Raw genomic sequence first — 20,998 nt, forward strand, 5'->3', positions numbered from 1 at the left:
ACCGAGTTCCTCTCAAACTCTGCGCCAACTGCATTGTGGTTAATTTAGGCATTTTGGCGGCCATTTTGAAGTTCGTTGTGATAAGATAAAGTGCGAAAACGAACTCCAGGCGTGTTGTCTGTTTTGATCGTGATGTTTCGATATAAATTCTGATGTTTGTTCATGAGTGCACTTATAAATTGGTGAAATCTGCTACGCACATGTAAAAATGGAAAACAGCGAAGACACTAGGAATGGGCTGCAGAAGTCCAAAAGACAACTGAAGAGGAAGAGTGAGGTATATTTAAAAAAAAAACTTCAGCTTCTTTAATATTTATCTTATATACTTCTATGCTTGCATTCAACTCTACAACTCTTTTGACATATTGACTTCCCATAATCTGCTACACTTTTTTGATCACACTCACTCCAGACATAAAATTGGATTTACTAATTAACTAAGGTAGTTCTAATTATTTTGTGATCTTTGTTGTTTTGTTGCCATCAATATACCCAGGAAGGATCCACAACTGACAGGTGCAATAGTGGAAATTTTTCACAGAATGACAGGTGACTGAAAACATTTTTATACAAATTATGTTGCACTGGTTTGCCACATGTAGTTCATCATAAGCAAAGATATGAATTGATGTACACACAAACCTTTTCAAAATTTCTTGTTGCTTTCCTTTTTGTAGTCTAACAACAAAATCCTGCACATACATCATTTTGAAAAAAATTAATATAATTAATATTTTCTTTATCAATTTAGTCCCAAACTGAGAAAGTGCAGTCACAGAATTCCACTACCCGATGCTGAACAGTGCATTGGTGATGACAAAACAATTCAAACTGAGATAAAGGAAAATATGTTTCTCCTCTCCTGTCAATCCCCTGGGTATGCAGTAAAGCCTTCAAAAGGTATCACAGAGAAAAACTACAGAAGAAGCAAAGACAGGAAGAAGCCTCTTGTACCTCCATTGAATGGCTTAAATGAACACAGAGGGTTCAGTGAATGTACAACTGGTTTCATACTCTCCCCAAGAGCTGATAAACCCTACCAATGTCACTTTTGTACCAAGCAATTCAAGTACTTCAGTAATTTGAAATCTCACATGAATATTGTCCACAAGAAAATGATAGAAAACTCCCCCAAGGACAGTAAGACATCTGCAGTGGGAAGTGGACAAGTATTTCAGTGTGAAATTTGCTTGAGAAACTTCAAGTATTTTAGCAACTTAAGGACACACAGGCTTGTTCACACAAGTGAAATAGAGACCTGCAACTCTGAGACTGACTAAAAATCTTTGAAAGCTCTTCTAGTATGACTGGAGAGCAGCTTTGACTTAAGTGATTAAGTAATGCATGTTTGCTTCGGTTTTGGATCTGTACGGTAAAGCCCTGTCCAAATGGGAAATGTTTGGTGGTCAAACGCGATCAAACATTGTTTGGTGACCAAACATTTTCCCATTTGGACACCTTGTTTGATTGTGTCTGATCATGTTTAATTGTGTTTGATAAAATTTGAACAATGACAAACATTTTGATCAAACATTGTAAAACATTTTGTTCGTTTGGACAGTGATCAAACACATTTGATACCCTTTACCATTCAGTACAACATCAACATGTTTGGTCATCAAACAGTGTTTAACTGTATTTGGTTGCCAAACATTTCCTGTTACTTTGTCATCTAATCAGAAGTAAAACTAAAACCAATCACGACTCACTCGCACACATTTCATGTCAGCTTCATATAATTGTTTATTTAGTTTTGATTGGTTCAGTTTTTTTGTTGCATTCTGTGATTGACCATAGTGATTACTTTGGTTTGGGACACTGAATTGAAAACTGCTCTAACCTACTCATGCCAATAAATTGACCCAACAAAGTGTAAATTGAGGCTGCACTGATTTTCACTATTTAAACTTGCTTTATGTAATATAATAGTATTATTGGTGCGAATGGAGAATTTATATCATGAGAACTTTCCCATCATTTAGATTATTTAAATGCCATAGCTATCAGTTTTCAAATTAATTTAAACACACAAAAAACTAACTTATTGGCAACTCCCTCTGTGAGACATGCCTGCAGGGTCCAAGGGAATGAATACAACTACCATGGTTCCCTGCAAGCATGCTTCATAAAGGGAATCGGCCATTGAATAACCTTAAATTATGTCTAAGCTTGAAGTAAACAACATGCTTTAATTATTGACATGTTTTATGTACATTGTAATACAAGATAAAGAAAATGTGTAAATATTTATGAATAAACAATGTTCGTCAATTCAACAAGCTTAGTACCTAGCATCATAAATGCAGTCCTTGTTATAACTCCCTATAAAAAGTAAAACAGTTGTGATGTACATATTTGTGGAGAAGTGTAAAATCAGTTGGACTGAAATTTGAAAAGTAACACAGATGAGCATAGTACCAGTAAAACATTACAGCAACACAAAAAATACGCTGGAAAATCTTGGGGGAGTAGCAATACTCATTGTTACCTATCAATGCATAACAGTGTGTAACAAAAGTATTAAAGAAGCCCTTACAAGGGTAAGGTAAAGTCTGCATATGAGCCAAGTGGCCAATCAGGCCGGAGCTTATACTGGTTTCTGTAGTATTATGCGACTAGGAGTATTTCTACTCCCCCCTGGATGGGATGCTAGTCCATCATAGGGTTACCCCCCAGCATTAAATTCGCCGGTACCCATTTATACACCTGGGTGGAGAGAGGCAATTTGGGAGTAAAGTGTCTTGCCCAAGAACACAACACAATGTCCCAGACCAGGGTTCGAACCTGGACTGCTCAATCCAGAGTTGAGCGCACTAACTATGAGGGAACCACTCCTCCCAAAGTAAAGCTTGTCTAAATTATGTGAAAAAGGGACACCTTAAAGGCTCAAACAGTGTAAATGGCATCAAACTTGTGTAAATGGGAGTACCCCAGACAGGATATGTCATCTTCACATTTTTTACAGGGTAAGACTTAGTTTAAAAATATGCCTATACGGTAATGTATCCTTTGGATTTCTCCTCTTCATTTCTGTTTAAGCACCGGTGAAGTGAGACAACCACAGTTGAAGTCAGAGCTCATGACAGTATAATTGCCCATGCCAGCACTTGGCTGCGACTTTTTGCGTTCCTTACCCATCCAGCGCTGGGTTGACTCGTCCACCTATGTGGTCGGTCTTCAAAACTTATTGGCCCGTAAAATGCGCAGACGTAATAATCTTTTTCAGTGAGCGCGCACGCAACCCACAGGAAGGGAGATGAAATAGCGAGATAAATGTCTATAGCGGACCTCGGCGAAACCAAAAGTCGCTTGTTGCAGTGTAGACGGCAGCAACTCGTTACGAATTCCCAGAACGAACGAGAAAATACGAACGCAAAGCACAAAAAGAAAACTGCTGGGCCATAAATGAAAAGGTTTCCGTAGAAATAGTAGTTTTCTTCTGGGCACTCGTAGCCAAATGTGTGTTTCAGGTTTTCCTTCACTGCAAACAGCACCACGAACAGTAAAACTGTTTTTAGTAGCGCAGTTATTCCATATTCGTCGATTCTGAGGCAGATTTGCCTGACCAGGTATTCGATTGCCCGAAGGAATGAAGCAACTAATTCAGCAACCGACGTGGAGGGTGACGAATTGTTTACACCTGTGGTTGCCATTTTGGAGGAATAATCGTTCCTCAAGAGGAGACACTTCGTGTTACCTAACGTGATTTGTATGTCTTTCGTACCCAGTCCCCTTAAGACTGAGGAGAATCAGTGAATCTCTCACAGTTCACAGTTTGTTTGCAAGTTTGTTGAGTTTCGCACTTTCTAGCAAGATACAAATAAAAAATGTTACAGAGAAGAGTCCGAAAGATGCTAAATCCATCGCATGGATAAGATTTGAGGAATTTGCAACAGCTGTGCTGCAAAATCTTTGTCATCAAGTGATCTTTTCAGTCTTTAATCCGCGGCTGAAACCAACGGTGCGTGTAGTGGCCTGGAAAAAAACAAATAAAAAAAAAAAACAAAGCCATTTCAACAGACGCCTGGGATCAATAGTAACAACAGCATACTTATCTAAAGACACTTAAATTATTATCAATTTTTTTTATGCTGAATAACACTTTTTTCAGTCAGTCAATCAATCAATCAATCAATCAATCTTTATTTTGCCCCAATGAGATTCTTCAAGAAACTCTAATTTGTGTCTCTCTGGAGCAGGAGTCCTCAGTAAACCTTTCTGGGCTTTTTTCTGATCGCTTCTTTACTCCGGGCTGAAATTTGGGCTATGCATGTGCATTTTCAGTAACACAGTGTTAGGCAAGGTTTCCAAAATTATCCAAAGGGCGTTCAAAGCCACCTTAAATGTTCGATTTGTTTTTGTGAAAACCGTACACGTTGGTCGAGTCAAACAAAAGCACGTGAAGCAAAACAGCTGTTTAGCTTCCGTCGCTGCGCCAACTTACGAACATTGAAATAATTTGAATTAATTTGGTGTGCAAATGGAGAAAACATTCACATATACCAATCTACAGTCAGTAGTATAAAATGGCGGACACAGGGACCATTGAGTTGTTTACTTAAGCAGAAGTCCCCTTAAGCTTCCCAGCTACACTAACATCACAAGGGTCTCGCAAAGTAATTTAGTATTTGGTTAATCTCCGGACCACTGTGCCACCCCAGGGTCAGTTAATTGTCCGTTGCAGTAGTCATGTACCGACAAGTATAAGTGTAAAGTCTTCAGTGAAGACACCAGTGTTCGTATATTTACCTACAGTGTCAACGAATAGAACAACCAGACAAACACCAGCTGAAACTGATAAAGTTGTTAAATTTCAGTGTATTGAATTATTTATTACACTCCAGCAGTGGAACCTGACCGATTTTCTATGTTTTAGAAGAAGCTAAATGAAGACAAAACAACGGATAACTTCATAATCATTTAACACGACTTTTCCATTGATGCTGTTGTCCTTTTTTTCTGGGTGATTTTAGGACACCCGCAGAACTTTGCTGTCAAAAACCTGAAACTGGACTGCGTACATACTAATTAAATAGTTCGTCGTATTTCGTTGATAAGTTAAGTCGTGAATTCTTCTCAGTTTCGGACTTAAAAACATGGATTTACGTTTTTATTGAGCTTTCATGCATAAAGGTAAGGAAAACATCAAACTGCTCTTTTTGTTTTCTAATTTAAAATCGCAGTCATATTTTATGTTTATATGGAACGGTCACTTCAGTTAAAATGTCTGAAATGATATCAAAATTATGATTAGCGGTAACATTCTCAATAATTCTTCCTGCATTCCTCTACAGAACGTTTGTAGCACTGAACAGGCGGTGATTAGACTCATGTTCCGAGAGTCTACTGTTTTTGCGTGTTTTGTCATGACGAGCGTTTTAATTCTTCACGTTCAATGTAAGTAAAATATTGTGGTTAACACTTGTTACTCACCCGAGCAACTTGGTTGTGATTTTCGAGATATTGCATTTTCTGAGTGTCCGCTAGAGTAATTTCCTTTAAAAACTCTCGGTAAAATAACCTGGTTTTAAACTACTGTTGACTCAACTGTAAACATAACTTGATTTAATGATGATTTCTTTTTTCCAGGTGCTCGAGCCTCTGGAAATGTGCAGAGTTCAGCGCAACAAAGAGATCTTAACGGACTGCTGAAAAGTAGGTAAATCGGTCCAAGTAGAAAGTCTTGAAGTTGTGCTCTAAGTTTAACCCCTGATAGGCGGAGAAAACAAGACTTTTACTTGATATGCCGGTACCATGTGTAACCCTTTCCGGCACTGTTTTCAAGAATGATTTACATTACTATGATAATAGATTACCCCTTAGGTAGTTGTCAATGACTATTACGCTTAGGTCCAATTTTCCAATCCTAAATTTAATTTTTTGTGTTATTCTCTCAATGCCAGGTAAGTTCATCACATTCGCTCGACATGGATTCGACGAACACAACAATTTTCGTGTTCTCCATCATGTTGCTCCTCTCAAATGGTCCGATAAACTAGCGATACAAGCTCAGAAACTCGCGTACAAGATGGCGCTCAAAGGAACTATTCAAGTGCCAGGCATCGATCTGTTCGGCGAGAACCGAGCCAAGCTTTCCGCGGTCAATTTCGACTGCGAGACTGCTGGGGAGGAGGCTACCAAGATCTGGTACAATCAGGGCAGTAACTACAGCTTCGCTGATCCACGACTGAATAGTAACACTGATTCATTCACTCAGGTTATCTGGAAAGAAACCCGGGATATTGGAATGGGCTGCGCACAGAGAAAAGGAACTTTAAGTAATGATATTTTTGTTGTTGCTTTGTACTACCCCCCAGGGAATAGCCCGCGCGCTTTGCGGCAAAACGTCATCAGCCCCAGCAGAAATGTGAACGATGCATATTCGTCGATATTCCGGAAGCGGAATGAACTGCAGCAAACCAGACGTGCATAGGTAGTGGTCCGTGGGAAACCACATTAGCACGTGCGCAAGAGCAGAGCAAAGCAAAGGGCTTATAACTATCAACATGATTTCATTGTTAGATACACCCTCTAGGCAAAGGACAAGAGGATAGTCCAAACACTGGAGAAAAAGTAAATGAAAGTTTATACACACACTACCGAGAAAAGCTCTCAGTATATCTCTTCTGTTTAACGGCTGGCTGAACTCTTTCAATCCTGCTAGCGATGGGCATCTATCATCTCCTTGCCATAACAATACAAACTTAAGAATAGAGGTTATGAGAATAAACAAACTGATCATTGAGAAAGGACTGTCTAGATCAGTGAATTTTCACACCAGGAATGTGTAGACGGGAGAGGAGACAATGAGAGGAGACAAAGAGAGGAGACAAACAGAGAAGAGGAGACAAAGAAGAGTTTTTATTTTGATGACAGTGGTTAACAGTTACCGCTTTTTTGTCTATATCAATTGTAAACTGGTTAGATACTCCTTGAGTTACTTTTTTTGAAGATGCCACCATATTGTAATTCCATCACTGATAAACAAAACTGACATGAAATTTCACAACGAGTAGTTAAGGTGTTCAGTATTGTTATGTTCAAATGGTGTTATATTGTTTTTGTTGCGTACATACGGTACTGTTTTGCCGGCGTTTTTTTATACATTCAAGATCAGTTCAAGATAACCTTTTCAGTTTCCACTGATTGATCTGAATACGCACTTCCCTTCAAGTGTTGTCAAATGTGGTGATTTCCTTCTTACCTGGACAGCTTCTTATACTAGTTCTAAACTACGACAAAATATTGGATATCTGCTACATTGATTGAACACTGAGGAAATAAATAATAACGAATTTTTATGCCAGAATAGAGGAAAATAAGCGAGGAAACACCTCATCTCAAAAAAACTATGCAAATCAACGTAACTACAAAGTTCCAAAACAACCAGTTTGTTTAAAAGAACAAGAAAGTGTAATTAAATATCTTTAAATGTGTATCACTAAGGTCTTTGTCCGGGGTTTGACCTGGCTTTAAATCTCTTCCGACCCATTTCGATGAATGAAGGTTTTTTTTGTTTTTCGTTCTGTTTCAATGCTATTTTTAAGTTAGTCATGACGTGAGATGAAGTTAAAAGGCTTAAGTTAGATGAAATCCAACTAACCTTGCTGTTTATAAATGTTTAATAGTCCGCAATATGGCGATCACCTCAAATTAGCTAAAATTTCTCTTCCGGTAGTTTAGGAACATAGAACGAGCATTTATACCAAGGAGCTGAAATGTGGCGATACATCTGATTCTGAGGTTAGTCTAATTTAATTTTGAACCGAACATCTGAGAAGAATCCCTCTCATCAGTTCAGTGTTTGGCGCTCTTTCTTGAGTCCTGTAAAAATGATAATCGCTGCTCACTCTATAATAACAGGTTACCTGTGTAGGTATTGTTTCTAATTGCTGCAGCTCAGTAATTCTCCAAACCTTAATCGTGATGCTGATGACAAGATCTTGTATAACAGAAACGAGACAAAATCGCGCGCTAAAAACTGAATACCTCGGTATCATATGATCGAATTTCCACTTACAACAAAGCTAGTTTATGGTCCCTGAACTGAAGGAAATGCGACAAACATTGAAACTCTGTACTGTACAGAGCTGTGCACGAGTAGATGGGCACTCCAGAAACGACATTGTTTTGCTGTTTTGGGAAATTCTGAATAATCTTTTTAAGTCACGATCTGAGTCACTAGTCATAACAATGGCACAAGCTCAGATTTTAAGAGGAAAGCCATTGACATCTCATGCGAGCATTTTTGAAAAATATTAAAACACCTTATGTAGCTATTAACGAATTTACGTTTACAATGAGCAACTTGTTTGGAAACAGAGCGTGTTTGTTAATGTCGTAGCTAGTGGGAACCACTTGTCTTTTTCTTTTGGTCTCACTTTAATTTTTCGAGTGGAATAGTTGAAACCATTAGAGCGTTCTATCTGTGTACCTGTTACTCCAGATTTTACTAGGTACAATTCTGTTATTGATTTGAAAAGCATGCTTTGTTTCAAAGTCAAAACGTTATTTTTTCCCGTTTAGAACAAAAGAAAGTAGACTTGGTGGCCGAATGGAAAATCTAGTATCAGTCTCCTACCGAGTGACCAATCAAGCTATAGGCTAGTGGCGAATCTTTAATATAAAATAAATAAAATGAATAAACTGGTTAAGTTTCTCTTTACGGTAAATCGTACGCATTGCATTGCGGGGAGGCAATTCTTAATTTGGACTGGGAAAGAAAGAAGAAATTAATTTTAAGCCAAGATTGGTGAACCTCGTGAATGAAACGCAAAACTCTAATCACTTAATTATTGTATGATGAGTTGGTGTCAAATCGTCACATTCAAAATAAAGATAATTGATCGCCATATCCTACTTGTGAGTCTATGAAAATCTGATGTTAAGTCATGTCAAGAGAAAATGAGGGTCCCCTCATTTCACATGCATTTTTCATGAACAGATTCTTGTAATTTTACCATGAGGATCGTGATGATGATCAGTTTTCTTATCTGTCAAGCTGCTTTGAGTCTCACAAGGGCTGCAGGTTTGTACAAGCTAAGTTTAGCCTGCGTAGCAAGCGTTTCCGTGGGGCTGGGGAGCAAAGAAAGACCGAGGAACGGGATTTTGGCCCTCGCCCCATTTTTCGCGCAGGTAAAACGCCGAAAATCCCGTTCCTCGGTGTTTCTTTGCTCCCCAACCCCACGGGCACGCTTGCTGCGCAGGCTAAGCTGAGCCATCCACAGGATACTGATTTCTTTTAGGAGGGGACTCCCATATGAAGAGGTCGGTGATCCTCGAAGTATTGCTTAGAGGTGTAAACCACGGATTTTGGCCTCACTGAGGGTGTTGATGACGAAACGCCAATATTTTAAAAAAATAATTAAAAAACGCTGTCATTTCCATTTCAAGTGGTATCTTTTAGAGGTCAAATAAAACTAGAGCCACGCCTAGATTGGTCTCCATTAGGGGATTCATTCAAATTCTCCGACCAGCATTCCCGACCTTTGCACATGGGAGTCCCCCCGGATTTACCCACGATGAATAGCTTTATCCATCCTTTTAACAACCGCGGCCTAAATATTAATTTCCTATACTTCACCTTATTACATGCCTTCCCTTTTATGCACCTCCATGTGGCAGTGGCGTATATACCTAATTATCGTAAAATTGTTTTGTTTTTTGTTGCAGATGATGGCAATGAATATCAAATGACACGAGCGTCGAAAAAGTCAATTGAACTACAAACTGCTTATGTTTACCGTAAAAACATGCCAAGAAGACATCACTATTCTGGTGGGGAGATGAAAGTCACTGTAATTAATATTTGCTCTTTAGCAATGCATATGGCTTTTTAAACCCGGCTAAAAACTCACTCGCCCCTCGGCCATACCCCTCCTCTATCGCAACACACATAGTTAGGAATTAATATGACTAGTATGACGAGTTTCTTTTTTCTTGACAGTGATCTTAGGCAGCAGTGGTAAGACAATTCTTGGACCTCTTGTTCCAGAGTCTGGAGAGGAACAAATCCACAGAGTGCAAGGGTTTGTCCTCAAACCGGACACCATCAAACTAGGTTGGTCAAAAGAAACTCGTAGCACTTCACAACTAAACATAAAAGATCTTCGCTTTCTTCCTTTACATGTAACTAAATAGCAACACTTTGATCCAGTAAGGACATCAATTCAACGAAAACCGTCTGAGGCAATTTCTGGTTTGAATTTAAGTTTCGGGCTTCTTAAACGTAACGATTTTTTAAACTAGTTCCATATGTTCTCGTCCTTGTTGCTAGGTAACATTTCCTTGTCCTTGTTGCTAGGTAACATGGTGTTGTCCTTGTTGCTAGGTAACACGTTCTTGTCCTTGTTGTTAGGTAACATGTTCTTGTCCTTGTTGCTAGATAACATGGTCTTGTCCTTGTTGCTAGGTTTCCTTGTCCTTGTTGCTAGGCAACATTTCCTTGTCCTTGTTGCTAGGTAACATGTCGTTGTCCTTGTTGCTAGGTAACATGTTCTTGTCCTTGTTGCTAGGTAACCCCACCGAGTTTGCTGGAACAGCTCTGAACACTCACAACCGTTATCGTATGTATCACCACGATCCACCGCTAAGGTGGTCTGATAAGCTGTCATCGCAGGCAAATAAAATAGCGTATCAAATGGTGAAACAGTTCAGCAAACAAAGCTCAAAGAGATTTGAGGTCACGGAAGAGGAGAGCGTGGGGGAGAATGTAGAGCGGTTCCTAGGCGTGAAGTTTGGTTGCGACTCGGCCGCGGCTATGAAAGCAACCGATAATTGGTATAAGGTATGTAAAGAATAGTTAACAATTATTCCACGAGTGCGTGTTGGGTATGAGATGGTACGTAGACAACGAGACACGTAGCGCCAGGAGCCTGGTAGCGCCTAGTTCGCTATAGTCATCTCATATCCAACAAGCGCGAGTAGAATAATTCTTTTATTAAAAATGCCTCCAAAACGTAGAAAACAGAAACAAAATAAAAATAAAAACGATCAAAAAAATTGTGCGTACGCTTGCCATATTTGTAGAGCATGGTATAATGACTCATGTACCATGATGACGTAGCCAATGAAAACTCTTGAATTGCGCTATCCAGTGATCTAATTTTTAATAAAAAGAAATATGCTCTTACCCAATGTGAAGTATATAAGAGGCAACAATAACTGAAGTACAAAGAGGAAAAGAAATGAAAGAGACCGGGAAAGGTAGAGTTGAAGATCACAAAATTTGGGCCACTGAATTTTTTTAAGATACAATGTTTGTGACATAGCTTCTTGAGTGTTCGCAACAGGACATTGCAGCTGGCTTAGAACGTAACGACCTCAGTTACAGTTCGTGATATTAATCATTTCCTTTTTTCTTCCAACTAGCAAAGCAAAAACTACAGTTATAACTATCCTCATATTCAGGATGGAACAAATTCCTTCACACAGTTGGTGTGGAAGGGGTCGCGGTTTTTTGGTATGGGTTGCGCTCTGCGCAAAGGTCTGCTGGCCAACGACGTGTTTGTAGTGGCTCTCTACAGTCCCCCTGGTAATGTAGGCGACGGGGTATCGGTTAATGTTTTGAGGCCTGGACTCAAGGAACCGGCAAAGCCCGACGTGTACTCCAATATATTCAGAAGAAACAAGGTCACGTTAACTGAGAATGAAAAGGGCAGTTATATTAAAATGAAAAGGGCAGTTATTTGAGACAGGTTAGCGTTACTATGATAAACTGTGGACACGTTTTAATTGAAGCTCAGCACGTAAACCATAGCCTGAGAGCAGGCTCACCTTTGAGTCACACGCGCGAGCGGCCAAGAGCTAAGCGATCGTGCGCGGTGGAGTCTGGTGAAGAGGCGCAAGAAACTCTCTCTTCTTACGGCTTCGCCGCACGCGCTTGTGCTCCAACGTGAGCCTGCTTGCAAGTTACGAAAACCATAGCTAGGATTAATTTAATTTTTATATTGTTAATGTGATGCGGTGTAGTTAGGCAACACTAACTCTTTGTCACCTATAATACTACACAAAAATATAATTCGACTGATACCTAAGTATACTAATCGCAGTTGCCGCTTCCCTTAATAACTTCACATATCTCAGCATCCTACAGCTTCTTGTCATCTTGCCAAAGGGCCGCAGAACTCTAATCAAAACCAAAACAATGGACAAAATTCAAAGCCGCAAGGAATTATAGAGCGTTTTCACTCACGTGACCAGCAGCCATGCAAATTTATTGGAACAAAAGAAGTGTTTACGTAAGAAAAGAGTTCAACTCCCACAGGATTGGTTTGGTACACCAACTTGGCCGCTGTTTCATTGTCTTTGAACACCAATATGGCTGCCGTGACGTGATGTGAAAACGCTCTATGAACACCCCAGATAGACCCAGATAGTCATTAGGGAATTTAAGAAAACCACGATGGCAACGGCAGCGGGAACGTCGCTAAACAAAAGATTTTATGAACAGAACAATGGATGTGCACGTGCGTTATAATTCTTGGTACATTTCTTTGCCGTCCTCTGCAAAACAGCAACGTGAAATGACCAAATTCTGCGTTGCCAGTGGAAAACGTGAAGCACAACGGCTAATTTTTAAAAATTATGTTTTAAATTTATCACTGTGTTTTAAATTTAGTTTCGTGATCGTTTTGACAGTGAAAATGTAAATGACTTTAGTAAATGACTTTAGTGTTCTGCGAGATTCGTAGGTAAAATGTAAATTCATTTTTTAATCCACTTTGTCCTGGGCGTCGCATCGTGGTCACTTAAACTTCCTGATATAATTAGCAGCAGTAGTGGTACTTCCGCCTGACAGGGACTAATTTCAAGTCCAAATGCATTCACTGCGGACCGCGAAATGTAAAATGTGAATGCTTGCAGCGCGCTAGCGCGTTAACCATTTAGTAGGCTAAGTACTAGTACTTTTACGGTTTCATTGATACTGAACTTATAATACTCAATTTTTAGCCAAAACTTGATAAAATTTTTTGATAGTTAGTCAACAATAGGCAGAAACAATAAATAGGCTCAGCAACACATCACGGTCTTTGCTTTTCTTTTTTTACTTGGGAGAAACTGGACATGAGAAAAGGTGTGATGGGGCTCAAGTGAATTCGTTGAAAATAGCGTTTTGACTGATATTTCCGTGTTTGGTATTTTATCGTGTGCTGTTCTTCAATGAGCCCCCCCCCCGTTATTTTGGGTAAAAAAGAAAAAAACACAGAAGGAAGAAAAGCCCCCACCCCCCCTCCAGCTCAAGGTCTGGATCCGCCACTGCGCAGAGACCGTGGAGAACCCGACGGTACAAGAGTCACGATGAGAATTCAAAAGCTGCTCGCACTCAGCTCGTGAATGTCGGTGCTTCACTCTTCTTGTTTGCTGCCCTGCTAGTATCCAATCATCTTTCCCTTTGCCAAATCGAGAGGAAAAGGTCAGGTAAAGACGTGCCACAGCCCATAGTTGGTAATACTAACTATGCACAACCGTAGCCAAAGCCATGAGCACATGCGCCGTTTGGACGAATTGGAGGCCTGGGCCCAGGTATCAAATCACGCGCCAAATTTCTGATTCCTCCAGAGTGGCTAATGGCGATTCCGCCACGGGCACAATTTTAACACGGGATGAAAATGTCGTCAAATCGTGTAAGTCAAGCGAGTTTAATCCTAGACGATGGTACCGTGTACAAAGGAAAGCTGTTTGGAGCTTCCGAATGTGTGGCTGGTGAAGTGGGTAAGTTTATGAAGCTGTTTTTGGGGCTGTTCATTTGTCGAAAGTGAGCGAGCGAGCGAGCGAAGCATGGTTTGTACACCGCACGAACATGGTCCTTCTGTTTCGAAATACCAATACGATACAGATAATTCGCATAAATAGCTATTAGGAAATAAATTTTGTTCATTTTACAAAGTGTTTGGTTTGTTTCCCAAAAAAAAAGGGAAGAAGAAGGAGAAGTTCACCTCCATCAATTTATCGCTCAGCGCGTCACGTAATAAATCGAAGAGCGAGATTTCATGAAGAGAAATGCAATTCACTGAAAACGTTTCAGTTAAACGTTTTATGTTCAAACATATCGAAGAAAATCACAAATCTAAGTTAAAGAGATCGACTATGACTTGAGTTTTGGTGAAGAATTACAGGAAGGTTTACGAAGTTGATAGCCAAACTGTGCGAACAAACGAGCACGTGGACTGTTGAATATCCGAGATCTTCACACACGTTCATGGAACGTGTTAAGTTACCGGATGTAGAACGGGCACTGCGGCTACCGGAAGTTGTTTTTGTTCCAAGCACGAACAAATTTCTTGATAAGTTTTCTAGTGCACCTCGAGAAGATAAAAACCTGACACAGTGAAGGATGAAAGTTTATCCAAGTTCATTTTGGCATTCAAATTTGGCAGGGTCAGAAAAATACAAAACAACAACAACAACAACAACAACAAAAAACTAATAACTAAATTAAAAAAATGAAAGAAAGAAAAAGCAAAACAAAGAAACTGCAATTTATGGTTTACTAAACAGCACACTGTTAAGTATTGATACTAGTGTAGTGAAGCTGAATTCTATTTTTAATTCAGGAAACTTAGGAATGTCACTGCTCAAGTCTTATGGGCCAGCATATACAGTTCGCATGTATTTCTGAACTATTGTTTTAAACAGTGACATGCTCTGAATAGATCCTTGTTGTTAGTGTTTCAGACAGGTATGGTTGGATATCCAGAGTCCCTCACAGATCCATCTTACAGATCTCAAATTCTCACACTCACATACCCCCTGATTGGAAACTATGGAGTTCCAGAGGGAAAGAAAGATTCTTATGGCTTAACCACAGAGCTTGAGTCAGACAAAATTTGGGCATCAGCATTGATTGTGGGGGATTATGTTGAAGAGTACAGTCACTGGAATGCAAACATATCACTTTCACAATGGCTAAAACAAGAGGGAATACCAGGAATAAGTGGTAAGTGGTCATTTTAGCATTTTATGTGCAGTGAAAATAGCAACCCACAGATGTTGCTATTGTGCATATCTTGCTAACTGTTTAAACTTCCTTGGTGAGTATCAGGTACAATATGTGGTGTTTTACATGTAGCTGGCTGGGACAATGTCCGGTGATTACTGTGAGAGGTATCCAGCTAATGGCCTTGGCAGGGCTTGAACCCAGACTGTTTCATCCAGAGTCCAGTAGGTTTTCACGTATCATGACGCCACATTGCTTCTCATAAACTAAGTATAGGAGGTGTCTACAAGTAGCGGTTTGATTGTCAGGGGCATGGGGTACATTGCCCATGGAGTACGTACTGAAGAGAAATTAAATTAAAGTGCCAAAGGCTGGTGAGGTTTGGAGGCATACCCCCAATAAATGTTTATGTTTAGGAGCTTGGAAAAGCCATTAATTTCCCACGTTTTTCCCAGGGAACAATGCCCAGTGATTACTGTGAGAGGTATCCAGGACTCTTTTTGCCAGTAGTAAACATTTTTTTTTGTGGATTTCCAGAGGTATGCATGTGCGTATGTGTGTGTATGTGCATATGTGCATACACGGTTGTTTTACCTCTGACTGTGCCATAAATGTACATATCCTGTTATCCTGTAAAAAGACCTCCCTTGTGATTTATTGGTCACAGCAATGTACATGTAACTAGCAGAAATAAGATGTCTAAGGTTCTTAATACTTTGCATTTAGGTATTGATACAAGAGCACTGACAAAGAAGATCAGGGAAAAAGGAACCATGTTAGGGAAAGTTGTGATTGAAGGTGTTCAGCCAGAGTCTGTTCCATTTGATGATCCCAATGTGAGAAACCTGGTGGCAGAGGTTTCATCAAAGGTGTGAGTTTGCTTTTCATGAGAAGCCTACTATATTATGTTGTGGTATAAATTGTTTTTGATTTTTAGTTTTTTCAAAGGAGTTTGATTTTATTTTCCCAGTTTCATTAAATTCAACCAAAACATATATAAAAAATCTTAAAATGACAGAAAACTGAAATTGAACCTCTAAAACTGTAACAGTTGAAATAAAAATTAACATTTTGAAGGAAATTGGATTATTGGTAGACCTTTTACTGTGACCACAGAGGGGACAGCAACCTCAGTAAGCAGCAGTGAAGAGGTCAGTGTCACCATGGGAACCAGCTACAAGTGAACCAGCTACCAGTGCCTGCCTGAACATGACCTTAACATTTTGTTGCGTCTGAATTTATTTGCAGTCGCCAGTGGTATATAATCCCAGTGGTGAGTTCAAGATCATTGCCGTGGATTGTGGAATAAAGTACAACCAAATAAGGTGTCTGATTGCTAGAGGGGCTGCTGTCAAAGTTGTTCCATGGAATTACGACTTTAATAATGATGTTGAAAAAGGAGGTAACCAATCATGGCTCATTGAAGAGTGTTATTCCATACTTGGTGCATTTTATGTGATATTTGCTTTGATTTTATTTTTTATTGTCTTGTGAAATGAGATCGGTCAGGGTGAATGCTTTGGTTTTACGAACCTGGCTTGAATGCTGAGCACTCTCAATCATTATAATATTACAATTGGACGTTTCAGAATGTGATGGGGTTTTTATGAGCAATGGCCCTGGAGATCCCATGTTCACGACTGAGAGTATAAAGAACATCAGGAAGTTTATTGAACATGCCAGTCCCAAGCCACTCTTTGGAATTTGCTTTGGACATCAGCTTCTGGCCTTGGCTGCTGGATGTAGCAGCTTTAAAATGAAGTAAGTACTTGACTGGAACAAAAAAAAAACAATATATTTTGTACATATAGAGTAAAATGTAAACTAAGCCTTTTTGTAGCTTTAGTTTGGTATCCCTAGCATAAAGCAGCTACTCTGTAGGAGTACTTTTGCTCCCCCCCCTCCCACCTCCGATGGGATACTAGTCCATCGCGGGTTACTTCAGGGCATTCTGTCAGGTTGCTCCAACAGTTTGTGTGTACCCATTTTTACTCCTTGAAAGAGGCACTGTGAGAGTAAAGAACGTACCCAAGAACACAATAACTCATGCCCAACACTTGAACCTCGGGGGTTTCATTAAGAGCCGGGTACCAGGCATATTGACCGGCTGAGAGGATGATTTTGCCCACATGGTTTGACCAGCTGGAGGTAAGTTTTTCTTATAAAGAAGTTCAGTTCAAAAAGTTGTGCCTGCCTGTGAAAACCAGCTGCCACCCTGATGAAAATGTTGATGAAACCCTTGGAACCTAGACTACTTGATCTGGAGTCCATTACACTTACTATAAGGCCAGAAGGAAATAAACACTTTACATCTGTTATTTTGTTTACATGTCAATTTTGTTTCATATTTGTAGATATGGAAACAGAGGCCACAATATTCCATGCATCCATCATGGAACAAATCGTTGTTTCATCACAACACAGAACCATGGCTTTGCGATCGACACAAACTCGCTACCATCTGATTGGTCGATTCTATTCACAAATGCCAACGACCAGACAAACGAAGGCATCATACACAACAGCAAGCCATTCTACAGCGTTCAGTTTCATCCAGAACACATGGCTGGACCACAGGACTTAGAAATGTTATTTGATATCTTTTTGTCAACAGTGAGACAACACAAACAAAATGTGGAACCCCTGATGTCAGTCAAGGAACAGATTCAGCAAGCAATTGCGTTCAAGCCACTAGTGCCTCCAATTGAAAAGAAACCCAAGAAAGTCATGATTTTAGGTTCTGGAGGTTTGTCCATCGGCCAGGCAGGGGAGTTTGATTATTCTGGGTCACAGGTGAGAAACTACATACACAAGTCATGGTGATGCATATTATTTGATTTTTTGTTTCTGATTTTGAGAGCAGTAAAATAATGTCTGACAATAAAATGAAGGTGATTGATTTTAGAGCAATGTTGATAAAGTTTATACAGCTTGAAGCAGGGATAGGATTGTCTCTCCCATTCCTAAAAGAAATTACAGAAAATTGAGAAAATTAAGAAAATTAAGAAAGTTAAGAAAATTAAGAAATTACAGCCCTGTATACAGAAAGTATGGTAGTGGTATTCAGAGAGAACTCAACAATGGAAGACTTCATAATGAAACTTCTTTATGGAAAAATAGTTTTTATGAATTCAGAAAGTATTAAAATGATTGGAATCATGCAATTTGGAAAGAATTTTACCATAGACATGGGCAGGCTTTTGCTTGACTGTGTCTTAATAAATCTTGACTTTTGCAGGCGGTTAAAGCTCTGAAAGAGGAAGGTATCCAGACAGTGCTGGTGAATCCCAACATTGCAACAGTACAGACATCCAAGGGGCTAGCAGACAAAGTTTATTTTCTTCCCATCACAGCTGACTATGTCACTCAGGTAACAAAATAACATTTCAGGTTTCAGCTTTATTGCATAACAGTTTTGTTGCTGTTTTCAGTTTTTGTTAAGAGTGCTGCACTTTACCATCTCATTCTGTTGAAAAAATAATTTCGGTTGTGGGCTATAGCAAATTGTTTTTCGTCCTCAAACTTCTAATAGGAAAACGATATTACTGGAAAATGTAAATATATTGATCTTTATTTCCTAATATAGGTCATTCAAAGTGAACATCCTGATGGAATATTGTTGTCATTTGGGGGTCAAACAGCCCTGAACTGTGGCATTGAGCTACAAGCAAGTGGTATCCTTGAGAAGTATGGTGTCCATACTCTGGGAACGCCAGTCAGCTCCATAGTTTGCACTGAGGATAGGAAGTTATTTGCTGAGAAACTTGCTGAGATTGGTGAGCGGGTTGCACCCAGTGAAGCTGTGTATTCTGTTGAGCAGGTGTGTGTATTGCATGGGCAATTTTTTGATTGTGTAACAGAGTGTTATCCAGAAAAGCTGCTGCTTTGTTTACTGATATTTTGCCAATCTGATTAGTGGTCATCTCAAGGGTGAATTAAAGAAATGTTTTGTTGAATTATAGTGTAAAGTGTTTAGGTGGTATTCTCTGTATTGTTATGTTATGCAATTCATTAACAACTCTGTTCGTATGTCACTTTGTTAAGACACACTCATGTACTTAAAATGTAACCTGTAATCCTTCTGTTCATGTATTTTGTGATACTGTGTATTGTTAAAGCTTCTTGATTGAAGGTGTTATTTTTAAAGTTTTCAAGAGAATTCCATGTGAAGAGTGTATCTTATCTTCACCTAGGCTATTGCTGCTGCTGACAATCTTGGTTATCCTGTGTTGGTGCGAGCGGCATTTGCACTTGGTGGTCTTGGTTCAGGATTTGCTCAAGATAAGGAGGAGTTGATCTCTCTTGTCAATGGAGCATTCGCACACACCAAGCAAGTGAACCTTGACAAGTCATTGAAAGGCTGGAAAGAAATTGAGTATGAGGTTGTCAGGGATGCTTTTGACAATTGCATCACGGTTAGTACATGTATTAATTTTAAATCTGTTAGTGAGTACTGGTGATTTTACCAGCAATTATTGTGACATATATTTCAACCTATTAATTGAATTTTTAACATTGGATATTGCGTTTTGTTGCATTTTGATTGGTTCACTCAGTCTTGGTTATTAGCTCATTTACCATGTGACCTTATATGAAAACTGATTGCTCCAGATGCTAAGCTGAACAATTTGTGGGGAAAGTGAAAATTTGTGGGAAGCGAAATTTAATAAAACAATTATTCCATTGGAGCTTCTTGGATATGAGATTGGTTATAGCCAACTCATATCCAGTGTGTGCTCATGGAATAATTGTTAACTGTACACATGTATTTTTTCAAGTTGTCTTTCCCAACACAGACTTTTAACAAGTCAGGGATTCATCTACAAAACTCTTGGCACATCTATGTGAAACTACTGGCATGCCATGCAGTGATGTTATCCTGATCCTGCTCTATTCTTGTTGTATAGGTTTGTAACATGGAGAATGTAGATCCTCTGGGCATTCACACTGGAGAGTCTATTGTTGTGGCTCCTAGCCAAACCCTCACAAATTCCGAATATAACATGCTACGTACTGCAGCTGTCAAAGTCATCAGGCACCTTGGAGTTGTGGGAGAGTGTAATATACAGTATGCACTCAATCCAGACTCGATGGAGGTAAAGAATTAGATGTGTTTTCTTGTCATGCCCTGTTCTACCCAGGGCTGTCATTAAGGGCCATAACCCGTAACATCTGTTACAGCTGAGTATGCTTGATTTCCCTTTGAAGGTACAGGTGAAATTTCCTGTCATTGATAGAATTCGAATAAGAAGCGATTTTTCTAAACATTTAACTATAAAAAATTGCAATAAAATACTTCTAAACATATTGAGAAAGTTAAAAATTTTTGTTAAAAAATGATGACGTTTCGATGTTGAGCTAACGTCACTATCAAGTCAATGATAGTTGATAAATAATGTATAAATAGTCAGTAAAACAATAGTTCAATGGGTGTGTTAAAATGTTTAAAATTAAACAAAGAGTTTCGCATGGATGGAGTCAGTTTGCATGTTCAAGCTTGGATTCCATTCCTTTATGCAAAGCATCTCATAGAGGAGGCAATCAAATTTCCCTTGGCACTTTCGGGGAATTCAAAACTGGCTTTCCTTGAGGAGGCTTATGTCCCCGTGGGCTTCCAGAATGTGTTTTCCAATCGCCGAGTTTTTATGTTCAGCAATATGTTGGTGGAGGTGTTGGGCTGTGTAGCCGACATAATCTGCATCGCACAGATCACATGAAAATAAATAAACCAGGCATTGTTGATTTACGATCAGAGGCTTGATTTCTTTGGGCTTGAGATCTTGTTCCAGTTTCTTGCTAATAAATACTGGTTGTAGGGTAGTGCTAATCTTGTGGCTGAGATTGCGCATTTGCCTTCTAACCGCGTTAGCTGATGTTTGGTCCTTGAAGGGGAGACTAACTTGCAAGACACGGCTGTCTTCCACATGTCTTTCACGTACACCGGATGAAAGGTTGAGGATAAATTTGTTAATGGTGGAATTAATGGTCGTTATTGGATAATCAAGTTGAGTAAAGATGGAGCGAAGTCTAGTGCATTCTTGATTGAAAGCTTCAGTTGTA

At 39.4% G+C, this 20,998-nt stretch overlaps 5 protein-coding genes across 9 annotated transcripts in view; 4 read left to right on the top strand and 1 right to left on the bottom strand.

Annotated features, from left to right (window-relative positions):
* The first annotated feature begins 74 nt into the window (after positions 1-74).
* On the top strand, positions 75-2,118 carry LOC145463991 (uncharacterized). The gene is made up of 3 exons (XM_081447787.1): positions 75-277; positions 497-549; positions 752-2,118. Exons 1-3 carry the CDS (start codon positions 209-211, stop codon positions 1,278-1,280), a joined length of 651 nt encoding a protein of 216 aa, XP_081303913.1. The 5' UTR covers positions 75-208; the 3' UTR covers positions 1,281-2,118.
* Positions 2,119-3,069: 951 nt separating this feature from the next.
* Positions 3,070-3,712, bottom strand: LOC145463992 (uncharacterized). The gene has a single exon (XM_081447788.1). It carries the CDS (start codon positions 3,651-3,653, stop codon positions 3,078-3,080), a length of 576 nt encoding a protein of 191 aa, XP_081303914.1. The 5' UTR covers positions 3,654-3,712; the 3' UTR covers positions 3,070-3,077.
* Positions 3,713-4,971: 1,259 nt separating this feature from the next.
* Positions 4,972-6,857, top strand: LOC145463993 (Golgi-associated plant pathogenesis-related protein 1-like). The gene is made up of 4 exons (XM_081447789.1): positions 4,972-5,133; positions 5,295-5,397; positions 5,590-5,655; positions 5,904-6,857. Exons 2-4 carry the CDS (start codon positions 5,331-5,333, stop codon positions 6,431-6,433), a joined length of 663 nt encoding a protein of 220 aa, XP_081303915.1. The 5' UTR covers positions 4,972-5,133; positions 5,295-5,330; the 3' UTR covers positions 6,434-6,857.
* A 1,512-nt stretch (positions 6,858-8,369) lies between these two features.
* Positions 8,370-11,936, top strand: LOC145463697 (uncharacterized). 2 transcript variants are annotated; one of them, XM_081447477.1, is made up of 5 exons: positions 8,370-9,028; positions 9,673-9,777; positions 9,947-10,060; positions 10,515-10,786; positions 11,371-11,936. In XM_081447477.1, exons 1-5 carry the CDS (start codon positions 8,962-8,964, stop codon positions 11,689-11,691), a joined length of 879 nt encoding a protein of 292 aa, XP_081303603.1. In that variant the 5' UTR covers positions 8,370-8,961; the 3' UTR covers positions 11,692-11,936. The 2 variants fall into 2 exon arrangements, with proteins under 2 accessions (XP_081303603.1, XP_081303601.1); XM_081447475.1 differs by lacking the exon at positions 8,370-9,028 and having other exon boundaries at positions 9,218-9,777.
* Positions 11,937-13,526: 1,590 nt separating this feature from the next.
* LOC145463650 (multifunctional protein CAD-like) overlaps positions 13,527-20,998 on the top strand; it is a 28,858-nt gene continuing 21,386 nt past the window's right edge. For all 4 annotated transcript variants that reach the window (XM_081447403.1, XM_081447405.1, XM_081447404.1 and 1 more), the window contains exons 1-10: positions 13,527-13,713; positions 14,669-14,938; positions 15,665-15,807; positions 16,187-16,340; positions 16,528-16,699; positions 17,293-17,731; positions 18,177-18,308; positions 18,525-18,758; positions 19,132-19,353; positions 19,846-20,034. In XM_081447403.1, coding sequence (XP_081303529.1) covers positions 13,605-13,713; positions 14,669-14,938; positions 15,665-15,807; positions 16,187-16,340; positions 16,528-16,699; positions 17,293-17,731; positions 18,177-18,308; positions 18,525-18,758; positions 19,132-19,353; positions 19,846-20,034 — 2,064 coding nt within the window. In that variant the 5' untranslated portion in view covers positions 13,527-13,604. The remainder of the gene's footprint in view (positions 13,714-14,668; positions 14,939-15,664; positions 15,808-16,186; positions 16,341-16,527; positions 16,700-17,292; positions 17,732-18,176; positions 18,309-18,524; positions 18,759-19,131; positions 19,354-19,845; positions 20,035-20,998) is intronic.

The sequence above is a fragment of the Orbicella franksi genome, chromosome 12, assembly GCF_964199315.1.
Source record: "Orbicella franksi chromosome 12, jaOrbFran1.1, whole genome shotgun sequence".
Classification (NCBI taxonomy): Eukaryota; Metazoa; Cnidaria; class Anthozoa; order Scleractinia; family Merulinidae; genus Orbicella; species Orbicella franksi.

Coding starts and splice junctions, on each gene's coding strand:
- LOC145463991 (XM_081447787.1), top strand. CDS start 209: ATGGAAAACAGCGAAGACACTAGGAATGGGCTGCAGAAGTCCAAAAGA. Junction 278..496: donor AACTGAAGAGGAAGAGTGAG/GTATATTTAAAA, acceptor CAATATACCCAG/GAAGGATCCACAACTGACAG. Junction 550..751: donor AATTTTTCACAGAATGACAG/GTGACTGAAAAC, acceptor TTATCAATTTAG/TCCCAAACTGAGAAAGTGCA.
- LOC145463992 (XM_081447788.1), bottom strand. CDS start 3,653: ATGGCAACCACAGGTGTAAACAATTCGTCACCCTCCACGTCGGTTGCT.
- LOC145463993 (XM_081447789.1), top strand. CDS start 5,331: ATGTTCCGAGAGTCTACTGTTTTTGCGTGTTTTGTCATGACGAGCGTT. Junction 5,398..5,589: donor TTTAATTCTTCACGTTCAAT/GTAAGTAAAATA, acceptor TCTTTTTTCCAG/GTGCTCGAGCCTCTGGAAAT. Junction 5,656..5,903: donor TCTTAACGGACTGCTGAAAA/GTAGGTAAATCG, acceptor TCTCAATGCCAG/GTAAGTTCATCACATTCGCT.
- LOC145463697 (XM_081447475.1), top strand. CDS start 9,495: ATGGGAGTCCCCCCGGATTTACCCACGATGAATAGCTTTATCCATCCT. Junction 10,061..10,514: donor ACCGGACACCATCAAACTAG/GTTGGTCAAAAG, acceptor CCTTGTTGCTAG/GTAACCCCACCGAGTTTGCT. Junction 10,787..11,370: donor CAACCGATAATTGGTATAAG/GTATGTAAAGAA, acceptor TCTTCCAACTAG/CAAAGCAAAAACTACAGTTA.